Genomic DNA, 22,608 nt, shown 5'->3' with positions numbered 1-22,608 from the left:
TGCTAAGGACTTCATTTGGACAACTTTAAAGGCAATTTTCTCAATATTTATATTTTTTTGCACCCTCAGATTCCAGATTTTCAAATAGTTGTGTACCTCGACCAAATATTGTCCAATCCTAACAAACCACACATCAATGGAAAGCTTATTTATAATGTATACATCTCAATAAAAAAATTACCTGTGTGATTGGTTTTATGGTCCAGGGTCACATATTAGAATGATTTCTGAAGGATCATGCGACACTGAAGACTGGAGTAATGATGCTGAAAATTCACCATAGAGGAATACATACATTAGATTTTAAAATATAGAAAACAGTGATTTTAAAATGGTAATTAGTTTTGATGAAATAAATGCAGCCTTGGTGGGACTTCCCCCCGCCAAAAAAAAACAAAAACATTAACAAAATCTTACAGATCCCAAATGTTTGAGCAATATTGTGTTTGTTTTAATATTTGTTTGGTACTTGAATGTTTGAGTACTGACTGTACGCACAATAGTAACAAGTAAACCTATATTATTATTGTTATTAGTAACATCTCCATAGTTTTCATCTCGTGTATTTTAATAGGCGCATATGTTAATTAAAGGAAGAAAGTTTCTGAAAGGAGATTCTATATTCATTTCTTGTGAGTTGATTTACCGTAGCAACGACCCTGCTATGCAGTAACTATGATATTTTGCAGGTTATGAATGTTTACCTTCACGCGCTCCTCGCGCTGTGTTTGTTCTGAAGCTCGTGCGCGCAGTGTATTTATGATCCTCGTGAAGAAATCGGTAAATGCGTCCTTGTGCGGTTCAAACCAAACAGCTACGCTGTGTTAGGCGTCTCCATAGCGACCGACTGAGCTATTCTTGCTGCGACCACGAGCTCATGTTGACTTATTCATGATCCATTAATACAAGCATCACTGTTATTATTGCTTAGACTTAATAATACGCGGGTATTGAACTCCAGCGACCCATTGAGAACAGGTGTGTAGGCTACTGTATACGTAAACCATATATGGTCGACATCTGAACAGATGACACTTTTCCCAGAATCCATTAGCAAGTGCACAATAACATAACACCCTACTCATATATGTGAATATCTGGATAGATAGATGATTGATAGATAGATAGATAGATAGATAGATAGATAGATAGATAGATAGATAGATAGATAGATAGATAGAGAGATAGAGAGATAGAGAGATAGATAGATAGATAGATAGATGATTGATAGACAGATAGATAAGACAGACAGATGATAGATAGATATAATACTGTCACAAATATATTTCCATAAGAGACCTCTACTTAAACAAATTCAATACATTAATAAAGAACTTTACAGGCATGACTGAAATAGAACAAATGATAAAGATAATATTAGGAGAGGGACAGACAGCAGCACTGCCTTCGAGATGCATGTGGATTGTGCCACAGCCTGAGAGACAGCAGGTGAATGTGTGTGTATTGCGTCTGACCTTAGTGTGTTTCCCTACCATCCACCACAGTGATCCTCAGTACAAGTGAGTGTATATATATGTTAAAACACTGTGGTATCAAATGTTCTAATTTGTTACACTGTTTATTTAAGTTTATGTTGTAATATTTTCCTCTATTATTTTTATGTTCATATATGTATAATTATTTATGTTCATATGTATTATTTATGTTCATATGTATTATTATTTATGTTCATATATTCCTAGCTTTGGCAATATTGTATGATTTACATTCATGCCAAAAAAGCTATTTGATATTTTTGAATTTGATAATACAGACAGATGATTGGTAGATGGAGAAACATACGATAGATAGACAGACAGATGATTGATAGACAGACAGACGATAGATAGATAAATGATTGATAGACAGATAATAGATAGACAATAGATAGGCAGATGATAGACAGATGATAGACAGACGATAGATAGATAGACAGACAGATGATAGATAGATAATAGATAGATAGGTAGACAGACATGATAGATCGATAATAGATAGATAGATGATAGATAGATAGACAGACGATAGATGATAAGACAGGTGAAAGATGGATAGACAGAAAGACAGATGATTGATAGACAGACGATAGATAGATAGACAGACAGATGATAGATAGATAATTAGACAGACGATAGATGATAAGACAGATGACAGATAGGTAGACAGACAGATGATAGATCGATAATAGATAGACAGACGATAGATAGATGAAAAGACAGATGATCGATGGATAGACAGATGATAGATAGATGACAAATGGACAGATGATAGACAGACGATAAGACAGATGATAGATAGACAGACAGATGATAGATAGATAGACAGATGATAAGAGACGATGATAATAGATAGATGATAGATAGATAGACAGACAGATGATAGATCGATAATAGATAGATAGACAGACGATAGATAGATGAAAAGACAGATGATAGATGGATAGACAGATGATAGATAGATAACAGATGGACAGATGATAGACAGACGATAAGACAGATGATAGATAGACAGACAGATGATAGATAGACAGATGATAAGAGACGATGATAATAGATAGATGATAGATAGATAGACAGACAGATGATAGATAGATAGACAGACAGATAGATAGACAGATGATAAGACAGACGATAGATAGATAATAGATAGACAGATGATAGATAGAAACATGAGATTATATATTTATATAGACAGACAGATATACAGACGATATATAGATAAGTTTGAAAAGATATAGAAACTCAAGTCAGAACAGCATAAAGGTCTGAGCCGAGTTGGGTGGTTGTAGAGTTAAAGCTCTAGGAGGAGAGAGTTGAAAATCTAGGGTCAGAATAATAAGTTTATTAGCATTTCAGCAATTTGACTTTCTCAAGCCAACTTAAGCTCACTCCATCTCTTCAAAACTCACCCTCCAGGACCTGTCAGCCTACCTGAAGAGGAAACCGCACCCTTTAACATTACATTTACAAGTCTAACGTTTGAATTTAACAAATCGATTTCAATTTTGCAAACTAGTAAAAGTAAAAATAAAATGATCCCAATCACATCCATTTGATGGCAGTTCATAAGAAAATATATTTTTTTATAGGTTTGACTTAAATGTCACAAAAAACAGGGTCCATGATCAGAGGGAGTCTGCAGTGAGAATCTTCCTCTAGCTCAAAAAGGGTAGCGGGCTGATGCTTTGAATATTGCAAATTTAACGGCTCGTTGCTAGGCAACCGTACACCCAATGTTTTCAAAAATGACTCGAAACGCAATTAGCCACAGACTCTTCATGCATGCAAAGTTTGCTGATTTTCCGCCATAGGGAGAGTAGAAAGTAGAGCAATAGTTACAACTGGATTCCCAATAAAGCAAAGCTCAGTTGAACGCAAGCAGTCGACCTTCTTTTATGCCTTTTATTGAATACAGTGAGATACTGAAACAAAGAGTAGCAGAGAAAACAGTTGTCTTGCCAGTAACATGAATCTGTTAACAGTAACTGTGCACAAGGACTGCTAACATCCTTTGATAGATAATACTGTTACTCGTACATCTGTTTCCTTCCCTTTTGAAATCATAAATAAGCTTTTCATTACCCTTATACGTCATTGATGTTCAATACCCCTATGCTTTTTTTTTTTTTTTTCATTTTATGATGGGTTTCCAAAAATATCCAGAGCAGAAGCAGTCTTTAGCGTGGAGGTGATGTCGTCCACCGTTGTTCTCTTAGTTCACATTAATTTAGGTCCCGGTGCGATACGTCTTTTGCCGAAAGCAATCGTACACATCTTGCCTGAATGCAGGTGGGAGTTTATCTTATTTTAACAATTCTTCAAATCCAAGAGTTTATGTTCTTACCCCATATATTTACGAGAATCATCTAAAATTTGAATAAATATATCTCATCTGTTTGCCATTCCTAATATGAATATGAGTGTTTCCAAGGAAAGTGCAGTCTTTCGAAGCATCAATTAAATTAATTTCGTAAAGAACGTAAAGGCGTCTGTGAGCAAATGACCTTGAACAGAAAAGCACATTCAAATAAAACCAAAACACACACTAAGAGGAGATTTTATGAAAAACAACAAATTGTGGGCAAAAATGTAACCTTCATATCACACATCCATCATAAATAAAATACAGTTCTGGTTTCGTCCCACTGTAAAGAGACTCTTACATTTGCTTTCCAAAAATGGGGAGCGCTTCAAAAACAGCAAAAAATAAAAATAAAACTGGGTTGATGTAACAGGCACACATTCTTGAGCTCCTTTTATTCAGTGTCAGATAAATAAAATCGCCTTGATCGCAGCATTTTAAATGAAACGTCCGTGATCAAGGCAGAACATAACTTACAGGGCACATATTTTGTCATGGTGAGGGGAACAAAAAACAAAAAAAAAAGGTCGCAAAATAATGAGGTAAGGAGTTTGTTTTTGTAGTGCTTCACCTATTGAAATGGCTATACCGCACAGTGCTCCTCTAAAACTGATCTCATGCCCTTAGCATTCATACAACAAAAACAGGTTTATGGCACATTAGCAAACCAAACCAAACAAGTAAAGGGCTCTGCAAATCCAGAGATCAAAACAAGAAGAGATGAACAGATGTAAAGTCAAAGCACGAACACATCCGCCTGTGACTCAACAGAACTCGCCCCATAATCAAGCGAGGTCAGACGGGAGTTTCTTTTGGTATGATGGCAAATTCAGAGACGCGTCCGTCAATATCGGAGCGTGGGTTAACAGCGAGGCACAGCCTTGCAGGGTCCTGACCGGCAGTCCTGGAGCGCTTGCCTTGTGTAGTGTGAGATCAAAAATGTTCTTAATACTGTTCCCTTTGACCGTTTTCCCTCTTTTGAAACAGTGCAGTGTCCTTGGGCCACTTGAGAGAATGTGGGGAATCCAATTGTGACCCCTCCCGATGGACTGAACGCCCGGCCCAACAAATCTCTGCCTGCATTCTCCACCAATGTCTTGTCCTTCCCCTGCCCGCATTCTCCACCAATTTCTTGTCCTTCCTTCGCACAAAGGCAGGGGGCATACATGTGCGTGAAACTCTGCGAAACATAAACGAACCGAAGGAACTATATTCCAAAGTAAAGTAGTACTGGAAGCAGCCGCTGTGGATGCACTCAGTCCTTTCCGGATGGGCCTGTGTACTTCAACGCCCCAATCCTTTGGGTTGAAACTCAAAGGTGCAACATAAAGACAGCACAGGTTTAACTAAGCACAGGTTGGGCGAAGGGGAGCATGTGGTCGGACACACTCATATGTAGTGTGTGCAGTGATCGTCTTATTAGTTTTGCAGTTTAATGAGTTATTATACCATATAATACCATCCCCTGTCGTCGCCCCTTCTCGATGAGTGCCGTTCCTTTCCGTTTCACATTGAACACCCCTGTCCCAGCTGGGACCTCCCCCTCAGCCAGGAAGACAGACTTTTCCCGCAAACAGGAGCCCCACTATTGTGAAGAAGATGGAAAGCACGAACAGTACATAGGAGGAGCCCACCACTGTGTTGTTGGGTAATTTGTATGGTTGTCCTCCTACTTCATTGATGTAGAATCCTATTGGGAATATGAGGGCGGCCATACAAAACAAGATCACTAAAAGAGAAAGAAAGAAAGCAAGTGTTATTATCAGGACTAAAATACGAATTTAAACATACAATAATTAGGAGAAATCTGCAATTACAGGGAAAAGACAACCATGGCAGAAACAAAACTCATTTGGACCATAAAATAAGGGAAACTTAGAATTATACATTTAGGAAAACTGAGTGTCTATTTAGACTAAGTGCAAATAGCCCGTCTTGTTGGCAGAGGCTATTTACACCAAATCCGCCCCGATATCTGGTTGGACCAGATAAAATTAGAGAAGATGCTGCCGCTTCAACAGTGATCTCTTTTGTGAGGTTTGATCTGAAGATTAATCAAAGTAATATTTTAAGACAGGCCAAAATATGTAGGACGACAAGCAAAAAACATTTTCACTAAAATCCAGAGACAAAAATGTAGTCAGGCATTACACCATGTACTAATTAAGCGGTATAGTACGAGTTTCCAACTCTCCACACTGAATGTGAAAGTGCTGTGAGATGTGATAGTGACATGAAAATTCGTTGTGTTGGTGGCAACTCGAGATGGGTGATAAACCAGATTATATTGCGATAAAATTTATGTTGATCACGATAAGCTCAGGACATTTTTTTTTACCTGAAATGGATTACCCTACCAGTCTATCACACAGCGAAACTGAACCCTCCAAAGAGGAGGAAATTGTTCAAAAAAGGTAACAACGTCAATTATACGGAAGTGGTTTGGTTTCTTAAATGATGAAGTGCAGATTAAAGGCCGATTCACACAGAACAATGGTCAGTTGGGAAGAAAAAAAGTAAGCTCTTGAGACCGTTTAACTTGAGCGGGACGTTTTTAGAACGAGGTACTCTGCAAAAGATGCGAGCGCAACAGTCAAATACGTCTATCTAGCACAATAACATAGAAAAACAAATGGAAAAGTAGCGCAGTAAAAATGCGTGAACCAGGCCAAATAGTGTGCAAATTACCAAGACGGGAAATAAAACAAACCTTTTCAAAATCACCTGAAAATGTTCCATCCCAGTGACAACAACGAGAGTACGAAAATGTGGTCCCTTTGTAAACCAGCCATTATGCCGCAGATTACAAAAATTCTAATTTTTCACTTTTTAATCAAATGTCTACCTCAATCATTTCATAGATGTAAAACTGCATAGTTTATACTTTTGGAACTTTATTTTATCTAATAGTGACCTTTTTGTCTTCAAATACTTGAATGAGATGTTTGCTGCCACTATTTTAATAAGTTGAAAGGGAGAGAAGGTAGAAAAGCATGTTTGTACAGTTAAAAATGTATGTTGTGTTATTCTAAAATTGAATTAAATGAACCCTCTTGGGTTCTATATGAAAAATTTCTAATCAATATTGGAAAAAGTGTGATCATAATGTTTGCCATATCGCCAAGCCCAATGATAAACCCTGCCTAAACTCTTTACCATATGGTTGCTCGACCCCTAATTTCAATTGCAGGGAGAAAAAAAAAAACATGTTGACTACAGCAAAGCCCTGGAATGTCTATTCCCAATCATAAACCTCTGGCCCGTCACGTTTAAAACAGACCTCCCCCTGACCAGAGTGATAACACTCGGCATGGGTTCATGTTAGCCTGGCAGAAAGGCTTTTAGCGAGATAAAAACAGACACCGCTAATAGATGCCTGAGTGCAGTCTCGGCTCAATCTTGATGCCCATAAGCAAGATAATAGCATCTTTCAGTAGAATGCTGCTCTGCAATTAAACACGACGGCCTTGAGAGAAGTGCACTGATCTGACTGAGGCTGTGCGTGTCAGCATTAAGCATCTGCCTTTGAACATTTATTGCATAAACCACTTTAGTCAGTCTCTGCTCTTAGACGCACACAAAGGAGTGGGTTAAGGAGATGAATGGTAACTAGGCTGTGGACAAAGGGTCATGCCCTCAGCGCAGAGTAAAAAAAAAGGCACTTCCTGCTGTGGTAAATGTCAGACTTCCACTCTGTTCATGCTTTAAAAACAGAATAACATGTTCCATGAAAAGAGGTGAGGTGCTTTTTTGAGCACAATGAAGAAAAAAATAATTGAATGGATCGAGCGGAAATAGAAACAGGCTTCGGCCCTGACACATTTACGTTGCTAGCAGACCTGGCTGAGAGTCTATTCCTGTTGGGTGGATTGACGCACACAGAAATGCATTTGGAAACCTACAATCTTGTGCTACAAAGCTAGCTTTGAGTGTTAATTTAACAAAAAAGAAACATGATTTTTTTACATTACAGCCAATGATAAGTAGGCAAAATTATATATGAATAGTATATCGTCATATCAATTAGGGCTCCCATCCAATAAATCACAATCTTTGTGCTTTGTTACTATTGATATGACAAGTCTCAGATTTCAAATTATGCCCATTTTATTACAAAATTAAAAAACATAGGGATGCACCGATAGGATTTTTTTGGGGCCGATACCGATTTTAACAAAATGATTGGCCGATACGATACTTGTCACTTGCCCTATTTAAAATGTTGTCATTAAAATAGAGTGTTTTAATCATGTTTTAAATCAGCAAAGTAAAAAAACAAAAACATTACATTAAATTATAGCCAACTAGCTAGTTTATTGCTGCATTATCAAATAATTTCTAATGAACAAAGACTGGATCCTTTTAACATTCAGCAGGCCAACATAAATATACAAATACAACAGAAAATATTAAATAAACAGTGCTTTTTAAGTAGGTTTAATGTTAAATAACACTGCATATTCTTCACTGTATAAATTAAACATAACGTTATATTACATTGAGACATAGCTCTTCTGTACAACATTAATCCGGTCACAATTGACCTATCGGTAAGCCCCGCCCCCCTTAGTTACTATTGCTTACTCGGACAAACAAACGGAGTTGCTATATCTTACAATGCACAGCTGTCAGTGTGAAAACCTTATCCCAGGAGGTTTTTGGACACAGAATGTAGCGTATACCCTGTCTCTGTCTACCTCTGTCTGACTTTACTGATGGTTTATCAAGTTTATTACATCGTTTTTCACTCAAAATCATCGTAAGAGCTGAACAAACAAAGCATAAGAAGTGCGCATTAACGTCTCATTCACAAACTCTCTCTCTCTAGCCCTCTCTTCGTAGCATTACCATTAACATACACAGCAAATTACACAAAAACACTCACAGTAAACAAACATATACACAGACCTTATGCTTTTCGGGGGTGCAGTTAATAACTGGTGAACTTTGTATCTGCAAAACAACTCAGATAAACTGCGAGCGAGCTCTCCCTTTACTACCCGTAGACTATAACACCCGTCAAAATAGAAGTCCTCCTTAGTAGGACAGATATTGCGGACCTTTAAACATATCCAAACTCACAGAAATAAAATAAATATGGTGAGAGATTAATTTGGAAGCGATGGTTTACAGATCTCAATACAAACGGGAGAAGCCTCTTTGTTACGATCACAGATGATAACATCCAGGATCAACACTGTTCACGTACCGCAGGGTAAGATTACATAAATTCACATTTAATCAGTTTAATATGGAGAAATGCACTGAAATGTAGACCTTCATGTTTCTGACCTAACGTTCCACCGTGCATGGGAACAGTTATAGTTAGTCAGTTTGTACGTCAGCAGGGAATTACTAACTTTAATCGTAACTTAATGAGAGTATGACAACCAGAAAATCCTCTCCGGATCCCTGGAATGAGTGTTACAGTACCTCAGGCACGACGTTTACCATTTTTGTAGCATAAACACCATCAAACCAATGAGAGCTTCGGATTTTCCAATGTTTCTCTATGGCGCTGACACCTAAAGATGTCCTAGTTCCGGTCCCAGCGCGACTGATACTCAACTGCCATTGGCTCATCGGCTTTCAATGGGAGGGGCTTACCGATAGGTCAATTACTTTGTTAAACTGAACTTTTATTTTGACGGGATGCCGTGGGCTTTGAGTTCCTGTGTGTGTGTTTATGATATGACGATCGATTTTGTTGAATGAAAATGGTAAAATGCTCATGAAGTGACTGGAGATGCATTCTTCATATTGAGGTGGCAGAGGCTGAAAAACAGCTAGTTTCAGTGTGTGTGTGTGTGTGTGTGTGTGTGTGTGTGTGTGTGTGTGTGTGTGTGTGTGTGTGTGTGTGTGTGTGTGTGTGTGTGTGTGTGTGTGTGTGTGTGTGTGAGAGAGAGAGAGAGAGAAAGGGTTAGGCAGGCTAAATGAAACCGCGCGTCTCCTTCATTCATTCCCAGAGACAGAGAAACATGCAGGATTCACATTTAAACAGTCTTTTTGCGGCTTAATATTCACAGACACGTATGTATCGCGATTTGATTTAAGTGTACGGACCAACATTTTATTTATTCAACGAAACTGACAAATTCGAAGCCATTCCACATTATGCAGTAAATTACGTTTTTATGACTGGATTCTGTCTGCATTGTCCGCATCACGGAAATTAATCCTTATCAAAGTTTAGTCAAGAGTAGTGAGCGATTTATTTTTTTGTTGGTCTTTAGGAATTTTACATTATAATCTTGGATTATGCAGCAGACATTATATAGCTCAGTGCCTTCACGCAGTTCATTAATAAACCATCGTTTTGTTATATCGGCCTTATTCATGCTATAGCCGATATGCAGATGGTTGTAAATTGATCAAAAATCAGCTGATAAATATCGGCGGCCGATACGTCGGTGCATAATAAATACAGTTTTGGAGCTGTGGCGTGAGATGCTCTGGCGCAGCTCAGCTCAAGAGAAGCAGCAAATGAACTGATCTTCTCTTCCACCTTAACACCAGTTACAGCGCAAAATAAACAAGAATGAGCATCTGAAAGTGTGTTAAAAGATACAACTCAAGAAATCTGTATCATGTCACATGAAAATCGCTCAGTGTTCCAACCGTGGAAAGGCGTCAGTAAAACAGCTTGTAAACAATGTCACGTCACATTACCTAAGAAAAACCATATCCAGTTTCCATAAACTCATTAGTCAGCCAGAAAAATATATGCCCCATATCACATATTCATTATAATTATTAAATGTTCTTCACTATTTACTGCATGTATGAATAAATCTGGCAAGTTATAACAGCCACCATTCAAACGCTTAAATTTAAAAAAACAAATTAGAGTAGAAATATGATTATGTAACTGTAAAGTTCATATTATAACTTTATTATAAAAAAACATCATTGAGTATAATTTAAGAGTTTGTATACAAATCAATAAATTTTTACCTTTAATATTATAGTGACCCATAGATTACAGCATTAGTTAAGAGATTTGTTTTCCTTGAGAAAATTTGCCATGTATTGTACCTGATATATATCCAAAATAACTTTGTTAAACTTTGCAACTAAATTTGTGTCAATACCCAGCCCTAATATCAATCCTGTTTTTTTTTATAAGTAATATATCATATAGTTCTACACTCACATACACAAAATACTCGTATTGTAACATTACGCCAGCCTTGAAACTCCAAAAGAACCAATGTTACATCAACAACCTCAAAGCACAGTATATTTCACTGAGTTATGAAGGCCGTCTCTGTTTTACTTTCTATTTAATGTTGTCCAGCAGTGCAAGTCTGAGCCGACAGCAGCTAATGTTTACGTCTGTCCCCGCTGACGCACCATATGCTGAAGCCACAGCTGCGGACATGACAGCAGACGCTGAGCCGTGAGTGTAACCTGGTCAAGCTGGGCGTGGTGCGAGGGGACACAGGGGGCTTGTGTTCGTCACACAAAGCTGCTCTTTCAGGTTCGGGTGGCTTGAGGCCAGCGGCTGCTTTAGCCCAGACACCTGTGTTAACCCCACCTGGAGCCCAAACACTCGTGCAATGAGCTTTAAATGGATTATACACAGGCCGTCCGACACTACTTGGGGATGTGGAAACATTGTGTATGTACATCAAATCTATAACAAGCTTTTAAAATATTTGCAGGTTATTTTTGCCATGCAGATTTTGCAAGTCCCAATTACGTCATAAATGTCTTAATATATTAGATGCTAGGGCTTTCACGATTCCTTGATTCAATTAGAGTACACAATTTAAAAAAAAAATCATCGATTGCAATTTGCCAGTGTTGAGTAACCAGCAAAATACTGGAAGTGGTGCATTCCACTGATGAGAATCCATGAACCGCATTATTAGGCCGCTCTCTAAAGCTGCACAACGCATTAAAACCCTTTTAAAAAAACACTGTAGATAATGCTATTGAGAATTCACAAAGGCCGTGATTCAATTAAATATATATGCCCTGCGGGTTTAATGTGCTTTAATTATTTACATGCGTCTCAGAGCGGCTCCATTCACAGTAAATACTGCTCCACATGAAGTGTTATAATATACATGCGTGAAGCGCATGCTGTGAGTTTGGGATGCTTATAGCGTTCATCTGGGAACTCAATGTGCGACATTTCATCAGATTTAAATCATTTATAAACCTATGCCAACACGGGAGAATACATCAATATGTTTCTAAAATATGCAAACTGTTCATCGCATTTTTAAAATAACAGTTTAAATAGTTTAAACCCTCGCTCTGAGTTTGCATGTTACGATATCCACATATTCTTGTTTTAGAAATTACAGCGGCCGTAGCATTTCTATCGTATAGAAGTGGCCAAATATTAAAGATTAAGTAAATGAATTAAATTTACATTGAATTAAATGTCGTTTGGATATTATTAAACAAGGATTTGATCTGCTGTGAAGTGTAACAACACAAGGCCCCAGGCGCCCTCCTCAGGCATTTGTAATACATAACGTACACAAAACATTTTATTAAAAAAAAATCTTATGTACATTATGTATTTTAAGTGTTGTTCTATATAAAAACATATTACTTGCTTTTGATACTTTATTTGATACTTATTTTTGATAGTAATTGTAAAGACTTCGGTCTTTGCTAAGGTCTAATCTGATTACTCGATTAATCTTCAAAATAATCGTCCGATTACTTGAGTACTGAAATAATCGTTAGTAACAGCCTTATTGGACACAATATTTTAGGGCTGCCTCCAAATAAAGATTTTTCCAGTAGACTAGTAGTTGTTCATTTAAGCCACTAGTCGACTAATCACACGTTTATAGCCTACCAATTTAATCACTCGCTATATTGGGGGGATTGAGCGTATAATATACTATACAGGAATAAAATATAGCCTATTCCGCGCTCAAGCGAACACAAAGCTTGCCGCAAAGAACTGGCAAAAGTAATGATCCTAAATGTGTCAGAAAAATAGTAAGGAGACGTTTTAATTATTTATTAATAAACTGACGATGATAGTGGACGCATCTTCAGAGAGAAATGCACCTTTCGTGGCAGCCGTTAGTGATCTCACTGTCCCTCACAGACTGACTTCGCCACATCCTGTGGTTTTTGTTTGTTTAGTTCGTTTTTTTTTTTTTACAGGTCAACTAAGCCTCTTCTTGTTAACTAGCGTTTAGTCGACTATTAGGGGGCAATCCTACTAATAAATCACAAAAAAAAGTTTAATAGTTAAATCATATTAGTTTTTTGCTTGGTCATCACAAGTATGTGATTACAGGTGAGATTTTACTGCTATTGAGCAGAAATGCCATGTCCATGGGTGCTGCCGACATGAAAAACTGTCAATTTTGTAATATTCAGAGCGTTTATTCTTTTTTCATTCTCTAAATGAAATGTTTCAAACAAAACATTGCTAGGAATATGTCCTCAATACCACGCCGCCTCCTGTTAGTCTTTAAAATCCCTGTAAAATACCAAAAATCAGTTCCTTCTTTCAGGAAGTGACATTATGTTTTGGTGGGAACTGATGATTTGTCATGTTTTGTGGTATTAGTTGGTTTTTCTTACATAAAATAATTAATAAAATGACAGAAATATCAGAATTTTTTACATTTATGGGTTAAACTTGGTTACGTTGTCATTGTTACAGTGTAATTATATATTTAAGTACTGAGTAATATTAATGAACTACATCTACTTCCTATAGGATAAGGGTTTGGTTGAGGGTTTTTGCATGTAATTATGAATAATTTACTTTTATTACTATGGTAAGTACATGTAACAAGGATACTGTAAAATAAAGTGTTACCCATTTATGTTTTCCCTACATTGAGAAAAAACAACACACTGAAAATAATTACCTATCCGGAGAGTTTTCAACCATTAGCACCATTAAGAAATATTTGTTTTGCGGCGTAGCAATCCTGCGCTATTTTGCTAAACTGTCGGTCTTCAAATGTAACCCCCGATGGAGGAGGTTATGATCCCAGCCTGCGGAGGTGTTCTAGTTAAGGAGATGTTGCTCTTTTAAACGCCGTAACTACCGCCCACACACTGCGATAGAAAAACACAAGTGAGTCACCGAGGTTCAGAGACGGTAAGCGGAACCTGGACAATCGGGACTATTTCTCTCCTGTTACCACAGCAACCATGCCACTACGTATGCGATTCTCGGCAAAATGACTTCTACATTCAAACAGCATCTCTCTGCATGTACTGCCAAAGACCATTTCATAATCACACCATGCTTGGCTATTGTGACACACCAGAGCGCTGATTATACATTTTGGGCTTTTGATTACACAACGGAGGCGACGGACATAAACAGGAGCTAATCTGAAGTTTTGCGTCAAATTAAAAATAGCTTTTGTTTAAATGCACTCACTCATGCGGCTTGTTCATGAGAGGTATTACTCCTAACTTCCTGTCTGCTTTCTAGATCAGATGGTTTTGGTTTTCTTAATCTGGCAGGCGATTAAATGGTAATCTAAATTTTATAGACTTGAACTGAAGGAGCAACCTGAGCCATATCTCGAATATCACAGAGACCTACTTTTTCAGTGGCATTGCATTGGTACTGGTAATATACTTTCCTTTCATTTTTCCTAAAGGCATTTAAAATAGGGGTTTGTTAAAGTGTTATAAGCCATGAACCAAGCCAACCAGTTACGAGGTGAACCACCACATCAAACTTTTATTTGAAGCAAAAATATGCATTTGAAAATACTCTGAAGACTGTGAACTTTACTGGGGGAAAGAACTACAATCCCCCGAATCCACTTAAAATATTACATAACTGAACTAAAGAAGGAGAAAAAAAAATATTAATTTAAACCCTCAGGGCCCTCTCAGCCTAAACTACTGTAAAAAATTACATTTACAAACTTAAATAATAGTTTAAAAAGAAATAACTTTTTTTAATAAAGTCATCAGTTCTAATGTTCTTTTGGGAATTTGCCTTAGAAAGCGGTCTAATAATGCAGTTCATGGATTCTCGTCAGTGTAATGCTCCAAACAGTATTTTTCCGGTTACTCGACACGGGTAAATTGCAATCGAGGATTTTTAAAAAATTGAGTTCCCAAATTTAATCGAGGAATCGTGACAGCCCTATTTAATATGTTAAGCTTCAGTTGAGAAAACCGTCATTTTGCAGAGTTACTGGTCAATCTGTAAATGTACTAACTTGGGAAACATTTGCTGTAATTATTTATTTTATGGTAATTTATGTTTTTTCACCATGATCTCATTGTTAAACTATTGTAAAAAATAAGTTTAAATAAATGTTCAACAAAAGCATATTCAATCGATTAATAACCTCCAAACTCACCGTAGGTCTGCCTTTAAAGTTTTATAAGTAATTGTTAAAAAAATTATTTCTCTATGGAGAAAATGAATGGGAGTTTTTACTTCTGGAACTCAAATGCTGCTGGAGCTCAAATGTCTATAAACAACTACCTAGATACACCCTAGCAACCACACAGCAATCTTCTAAAAATCTTAGTAAAAGTATAACACCCTGCCAACAACACCCCAGTGACCACATAGCAATGTCTTAAAAACCAGTCCAAACAAAAGCTAAGGCGACGTTATATTAAGGTGATGAATTTGCAGCACTGTTAACTACGGCTATTTCCCACTTTAACCTTGAATGCTTTGTATCCTGGGAGGAAGTTTAAATTGAAGGGTTTCTTTATAGGATACACACAGGATTTGTAAACTAGCTTGAGGGACAGAGAGAAGAAAGTTAATAGTGTCTCCAGTGAGCGAACACAACAGATGCTACGCACATGCTCGACAGACACACAACACCTCAGCAGCCCCATTCAACCCCAAACCACAGAGATCATCTATCTCACTGACTGCTTGCTTGTGTGCAAGACTTTAAATTGGTCGCCATTACATATTCCCTGCAGCTGGGAACCAACACCTCATTTGGTAGGGTAAAACTAATATTTTGTCAAGCGCATGTATAGCTCCAGCTGAGAAACAGTTATGTCTGTGAAATAATCCCTACATCTTTTCAAAGGAAAGTCTATACACCTTTTCAGCTTTTGATTCACTCTTTTGTGTAGAGACTCCTGTGTCATTATTTGAAGGTATTTTATTCAATGTTGGTCTACTATTAACGATAAAAAAAGTCTTTGCACATGTTTAGTTGGGAGTATGTGTAAACTGAGTGTATGTGCCAACAAACATGTGTAGCTGGGAAAAAACATTAATAATGTTCGTACAGTGCTGTTGATGGCATTTATGTTGGTCACACTGTATGCATAAAAGAAAGAGGTATACTGTGGGGTTCAGAAGTGATGACCATTCCCAACAAAATAATTAATGTACTTGGTTTGTACACCATAACTAGGGATGAAACGGGTATGAAAATTTCACATCACGAATATAGTGACCCAAATTATCACGACGATTATCAATATTAGCACGGTTTTGTTCAAATGAGATGAAAGTGTTCAAAAAGAACAGATGCACACACTGAAAACATTTCAAGTTTTATATTTGAAAATCAAAAACAACAAATAAATCAAGCTATGCACTTTTTAAGCAAGATTCTTCCTTATAATAACCGTCGTCAATAGCAACGGATTATAAATGTGCACATCCACGTATCACAACGGACTTCCTTTCCTCTCTCCTTTCATTCAAATCCAACTTGCGTCTCGGTTTTTGATTGTATTGAAAATGAAATCAGTGGACTTAATTATTACTATAACTTCTTGTGATCATCTTGTCTGGATGATTGTTTTGTACACTGTACAAAATGGATTTATAAACAGGTAAGATTGAAAACAATCTCAATTCATTATGTCCCTGTAATTATGCATGTGGTTAAGAAAATCTGTGTAATAAGAGTACAATGAATATACATTATTATCCCTTAAATATCACCTAGTCTTCTATGAATTTGTTTGTTCGTCTTTGGCTCAAGCTTCACATTATTATTTCCCAGACGTAGTTTTAGTATTGAGGTCAAAGTCAACGTGCCTTGCGGTTGCAGATTTGACGTGTTTTCACCTATTACAGCAACTTTCTTCTTGCAGAGCATGCAAACAGGGTGACCATCTTCGATTAGGTTTCCCTCAGGACTTTTGTAAAAGCCAAAATATGACCTCAGATTTGAGAAGGCTGAAAAATCACTGCCTTCTGCCATTTCTTCTCATTCAAAAACAACGTCCCGCGCTGCGCCTGCGTCAGACTGACGCTGACTGGACAGGATTTACAGCGAGTTTTCAAAATCGTGAAAATCAAACATGGTTTTAATGATAATTAAATTGTAAACTATATTACTAACCTCCAGTACATTTTATCGTGGTTTATCGTGACACCGGTAATCGTTCCATCCCGAACCATACCTAACTTGAGTTAACTTAGTAAAACAGATGTAGCCAAAATAATCTATGCAAAAAAATCTAAATATTGAGAAAATCTCCTTTAAAAGTTGTCCAAATGAAGTCCTTAGCAAATTTACAAAATATCTTCATGGAACGTGGTCTTTACTTAATATCCTAATGATTTTTGGGCATAAAAGAAAAATGGATAATTTTGGCCTATACAATATATTGTTGAATGTATTTTAAACAAAACCCTAAACTTGGTTAAGGTATCTGACAAAATTATTAGGTAAGGTAAGCCTGGTTAAGGTATCATGACAACCTGGCTTACATACATACAATATGGCATTTTTCATTGCGTTATCACAAACAAACCGATTGACTAAAAGCACAACTATTTTATTTATTTAACCAGGAAGTTCCTATTGAGATTAGTCTTAATTTTGTCAGCTATCTTTTTATTTAGTCTCAGTCCTGTGTAAAATGTGCTTTTAGTTATCATATTTAGTTAACCGTATCCTGTTTTTGTTTAGTCAAGTTATAGTCGACTAAATGAAAAAAATTTAAACTCTGAAATTTCACATTAATGTTTTTCTGTTAAAAAAAAAAAACAGCAAAAAAGACACTTGGTATCATCAGACATGCAGTTTTTCGGCAAACACAATCGCAAATAGTCGAGAGATCTTGGATTTATAACAGTTTATCACTGAGGTGGTTTGATGGTAGATTAAGTCGTACAAACAGAACAAGAGACAGAACACAGACCGACTAAATGACACCGTAATACAAGCAGAAAATCTCAAATGGAGATTGCCGTAATGCAGCTTACTTGTTTATTAGCGTTTCCCGATCATCCGTGAGCGAGTGAGAGAGCTCACATGCACATGGTTACCAGATTGTAAAATTTAAGTAAAACTCTGGATAGAATAGGTGTTCTTTTAACAGAAAAGCTCTGTTTGGGGGATTTAAATGATTGAAATCCGGCAAACGCAAGCATGAACACTCGAATGCTCCTCTCTCAAAATTTCTAGACTGGATATCTGTTCTTTAGATATTTTTGCATTTGCTTTTCTTTTGCCCCATTAAAATTTCGCTTTTCTTTTACCACTTTTATTAAACGAATATGAAATATGAAAAAAGAGTGCAAAATAGGTACAAAAAGTACATTCTGACAGCTTTAGAGCACTGTAATTTACACAATGCATTTTACACTGTACAACTGGGGTAAATTATGCAAGTGTTTCACAAGTTTTTAGCTAAGAGCACAAGTCTCTGGTTTAAGAGATGCTGTGTGGTGTGACTGTTCCCCACACAGGCACTAAAACTCTTTCAGATGGGGAACAAGCTGCTGGAACAGAATCCCTTCTTAGCTAGTTTTGCAAAAGAGGGGAAAAGGAAATGGTGCTGCCTTTGACACATGAATCTTACATTTTCAACAATATTCTGTAATTTCACATTGTTGATTCAATTATCACGATAATATTGCTAATATCTGCTATATCACCCAGCTCTAATCCCTGGTGTGCTGAAACTATGCACATCTGTGGAGGAGGGGTCAAAAAAAGGCAAGGGACTCGAACATGAGACACGTCACTCACTTCCTGTGAAGGCGATCCACCTTGCGTACTTTGTGGCTTCTCGACGCCAGTGCGAAGCCACCAGCAGGCCACAGGTGACCGTGAGGGAGATGATGCCCATGATGATGAAGAAGAGCGTGGTGACCCACTCCGGGGGGAGTCGCGGGGGGATGCAGGTTCGGTCTCGTCCGTGAATGGTCTGACATTGACGCACCAGCCCCACGGTAAGAGCTCCTGGAATCACAAACAACAACCTCAATGACCTGCGAGTCACATTCATCCCACAAAAACTCACAGGATCTGCTCTTTATCAGGGTGTTTAGCTGGGGACTAAACTATAACATGGCACACGAGAAAAAAACAAAAATAATATAGCCGTCGAGAATAGAGTTCTGCAGAAAATCACGCTGCACCTGTCAGACGTCCCTGAGGCTGTGCTCACGCAGCTGTACTCGAGTACACCCTCAGCATTTTCAAGGCTGACATTTACATGGATTTAAAATAAATTTCACTGCCTGAACAGCTGAAAAGTGCTGCAAGCACACTGATGTCTGGGGCAGGTACTGAAATATGCAAAACAATGTTACCAGGGCTTGACATTAAGCCTTTTCATGTGCTTGTCCTTCGGACAAGTAAATCACTCATTCACTTGTCCGAGTAAACAATACGCTTGTCCAGAATTTTTTGCTTTCATTTTTTTGTGTTGTAAATATAATTTATTCTGAAGCATTAAGCATTGCCAATCCATTTAAATAATTTACACTGAAAATGTACAACTGCATTAAAAAAATGTAATGAGATTACTTTGAATATTTTTTGAATATACAAATAAGAAATGTTTGAAAGAATGAAACGTTTAAACACGAAACTAAACCAGCAGTCGGTGGCGGCAGGTGACCGTCTTAATGAGCGAGTCATTGGCTGAATCTGAAATCGCCCCCTATACCCTCAAATAGGGCATTATATGAGGGGACAGCCATTTGTAGTGGCGTGAGAAACCATAGTGGACGTTATTGAGTGCACTCATTCAATCCTACGTTGCACCGCAATAACGAGTGTACAATTGATGTACGCTCAGCAGCGGCTGTCCGAATTCAGGACTTGTTTTCATTCACTCCTTCAAGTGAACTATATTAGTGGATAACGTAGGGAATAGTGATTGAGTTTAGGGGGCGATTTCAGATTCAGCCATTGAGTTATTTATACAAACTATCACATTTTCAATCGTGATGGTATTCAGCATTCTTGGTTGTGTGATGTTGCTTAACTGTACCGTATGTTAAACATAAAAACTCCACATTTCTCTGAGCTGCGCTCATTTGTTGCCAGTTCTCATGCGGCTGCGAGTCTCAACAGCACAACCTTGTTACCGTCAGTACATTACATATTATATTATTATCCACTATCAATCACCACTTACACTAAATAAATGCAGAATTATTCTGGCGTTTTGGTGACTCCCTAGTTATTTTTTGTTATTGACATTTTAGTGAGGCTACTTGTCCGGTCGGTTGAGTAAAATTCTCTTTCACTTGCCCCTTCCTAAAATCCACTTGTCCCAGACAAGCATTAATGTCGAGCCCTGTGATATTATACGCCTGTACTGTAAAAATTCTGGTACCACGATGTATGATGGTATACTACACAACCCTACATTACACTCAAGGTCTGTCTTCACAGCCAGCTAAACCCTTATGACAGCTTTACAGCCAGATCACACACAGCCACCCAAACAGATTAACCAGAGACTGTATGTTAACCTGTAGGGCTCAGTCACACAATCCAGTTAAGACCACACATTATAAATAATCCACTATACAAATAATCATTATCCAAACATGGACAATTTTTTTATTTTCATGCCTACCTATATTTATGCATGCCATTCCCAGGGCTCTAGTAATGCCATAATTTTTTGATAATGTGCAAGTTAACATTTCACACGGTCACATTGGTGTGAGTGCACGATGCTTTCGTGCTTTGGCTGGCGCTGAGCCGGAGTCAGAGACACACCATAGCAAAACAATACATTTATAGTTCGTAAAATACACAGTGATGTCTATGGAAGTGGCAATAACCATCCATTGATGACGTTATGTATTCATATCCGATACACATTGTGTAAGTAACTATAACGTTTACTCTATTCTTCTCCCACTTTACCGGTCACTTTCATGTATTTCAGGAGAAGTGGATGAATTGACGTGATGTAAATCCGACAGATCCAATTCGCCAGACTAACATGGCGACGCCCATCACGCATTATAGCTCACCTAACATGATTATTATATTTTTCAACAACAAAACACGTTCACTCGCATGTATTTGAGAATCAGAATATCAGGTAGTTGATGACATAGCCAGCAAGTTTGTGAATATTTGGAATAATAAAGGAAATAAAAGCGATACATCTGCCATCCAGCGCTGTTGTGGCTGCGGTGTGTCACATTAAGGGCATGACGCGTTGTCATGGAAATTACTTTAATAAAATAACACCCATGGCAATAATACTTTCATTATACATGTTGTGATAATATTTTAGTAATGTATGCTTGTTGGAAGCAAATGATCAGATTAAAATATTTAGCAAATATCAAGCTTTTAGGTCACGTCAATGTTTACATCAATGCAAAACCAGCATATAGGAATCAATAGAACGATTCATCAACATGCAAGGTCATTGTAATTAATATTTGTTTTAATATATTAGGTGTGACCAACTGAGAAAGTTAGCAACCAGTGAGAAGAATGAGTCTAGAGCCCTGATTCCATTTGAGTATGTAGATATGTGATACCTTTTTGATATAACCTATGTTAACATGTTCAATGACTGTTGGGGCAATTCATTGCCAAAGACCGATCTACCATGGAGCATCCTAGCTAAAGGCCAAGACAGACTGACCCAACACCTACAACTGCTGTTGGGTTTTGGTGAATCAGTGTGTTAAGCCCGTTATTCGATGGACTTTTTTTACATTTCCGGGGTTCTCAGTGGGTAAACTTCTATAGGGTGTCAAATCAACCAAATTTCAGAAACTTCCCCGCCTCAAATTTTTTATTGTTAATATTTTCTTATGAAGAAAAACAAACAGCGATGAAAGCCAAAATATTAAATGTCATGAATGTACGGTCATGGAAAACTGATTTTGATCCAAAAATCAACCCAATTACATAGAATGTACCCAAGTGCCATAAATGTTCTTTCCCCAAAGTTGGCATGCCTGTAACTCTAAAAGTATTAAAGAGATCTCAATATCCTTTAAGATTCTCATTCTTAATAAATTTCTTTTGTAATAATTTTTAAGGTCCTTTATGGTTCAATCCCATAGATATGGGGATCCCAATGTGACATGTCTAAATCGTTGAATTTTACCCATTTTCAATGGTCGAAAACCAAATGTGGGTAACTTTTTAAACAGCTGATACTTATTGTGTTTAAAGAAGAATGTCTGAAGAATAAATAATGTTGAAACTAGAAATGTATCTTGTCAAAATATTCAATTGTTTTGCTTTCTTCATTCGGAATGACCCTATAGTGTTGAATGGGAGGCTACAGCAAACATGACTCTTGCGTTCCCATTTGCTTCCCCATGACTTTCTAAAAGAAGAAAAACAATCTATTGAAGGATCGATTACAGAGTCAGAAGAGAGAGAAGGAGGGGAAAAAAGAGAGTCAAATGTACCCTCCCTAATCACAGTCTGTGAAAGGGGTCCATTGGTGTTTGTCGAGTCTGGCGCTGAGGTAAGCGTTACTGTCAACTCATCGAAATGAAGGTGTGCAAGTGCGACGGCATTGGTGGAGCAGAAATAACAGGGCTGTGAATCTGTAACA

At 37.5% G+C, this 22,608-nt stretch overlaps 1 protein-coding gene across 1 annotated transcript in view; it reads right to left on the bottom strand.

The window, feature by feature from the left end:
• Window positions 1-3,382: 3,382 nt before the first annotated feature.
• mosmoa (modulator of smoothened a) overlaps window positions 3,383-22,608 on the bottom strand; it is a 51,509-nt gene continuing 32,283 nt past the window's right edge. The window contains exons 2-3 of the mRNA XM_079822232.1: window positions 18,798-19,010; window positions 3,383-5,590 (exon numbers count right to left, since the gene is read on the bottom strand). Coding sequence (XP_079678358.1) covers window positions 5,406-5,590; window positions 18,798-19,010 — 398 coding nt within the window. The 3' untranslated portion in view covers window positions 3,383-5,405. The remainder of the gene's footprint in view (window positions 5,591-18,797; window positions 19,011-22,608) is intronic.

The sequence above is a fragment of the Gobio gobio genome (assembly GCF_949357685.1).
Source record: "Gobio gobio genome assembly, chromosome: 1".
Taxonomy (NCBI): Eukaryota; Metazoa; Chordata; class Actinopteri; order Cypriniformes; family Gobionidae; genus Gobio; species Gobio gobio.
The sequence above is the reverse complement of the archived record's forward strand: the minus strand, read 5'-3'. Positions and strand labels throughout refer to the sequence as shown.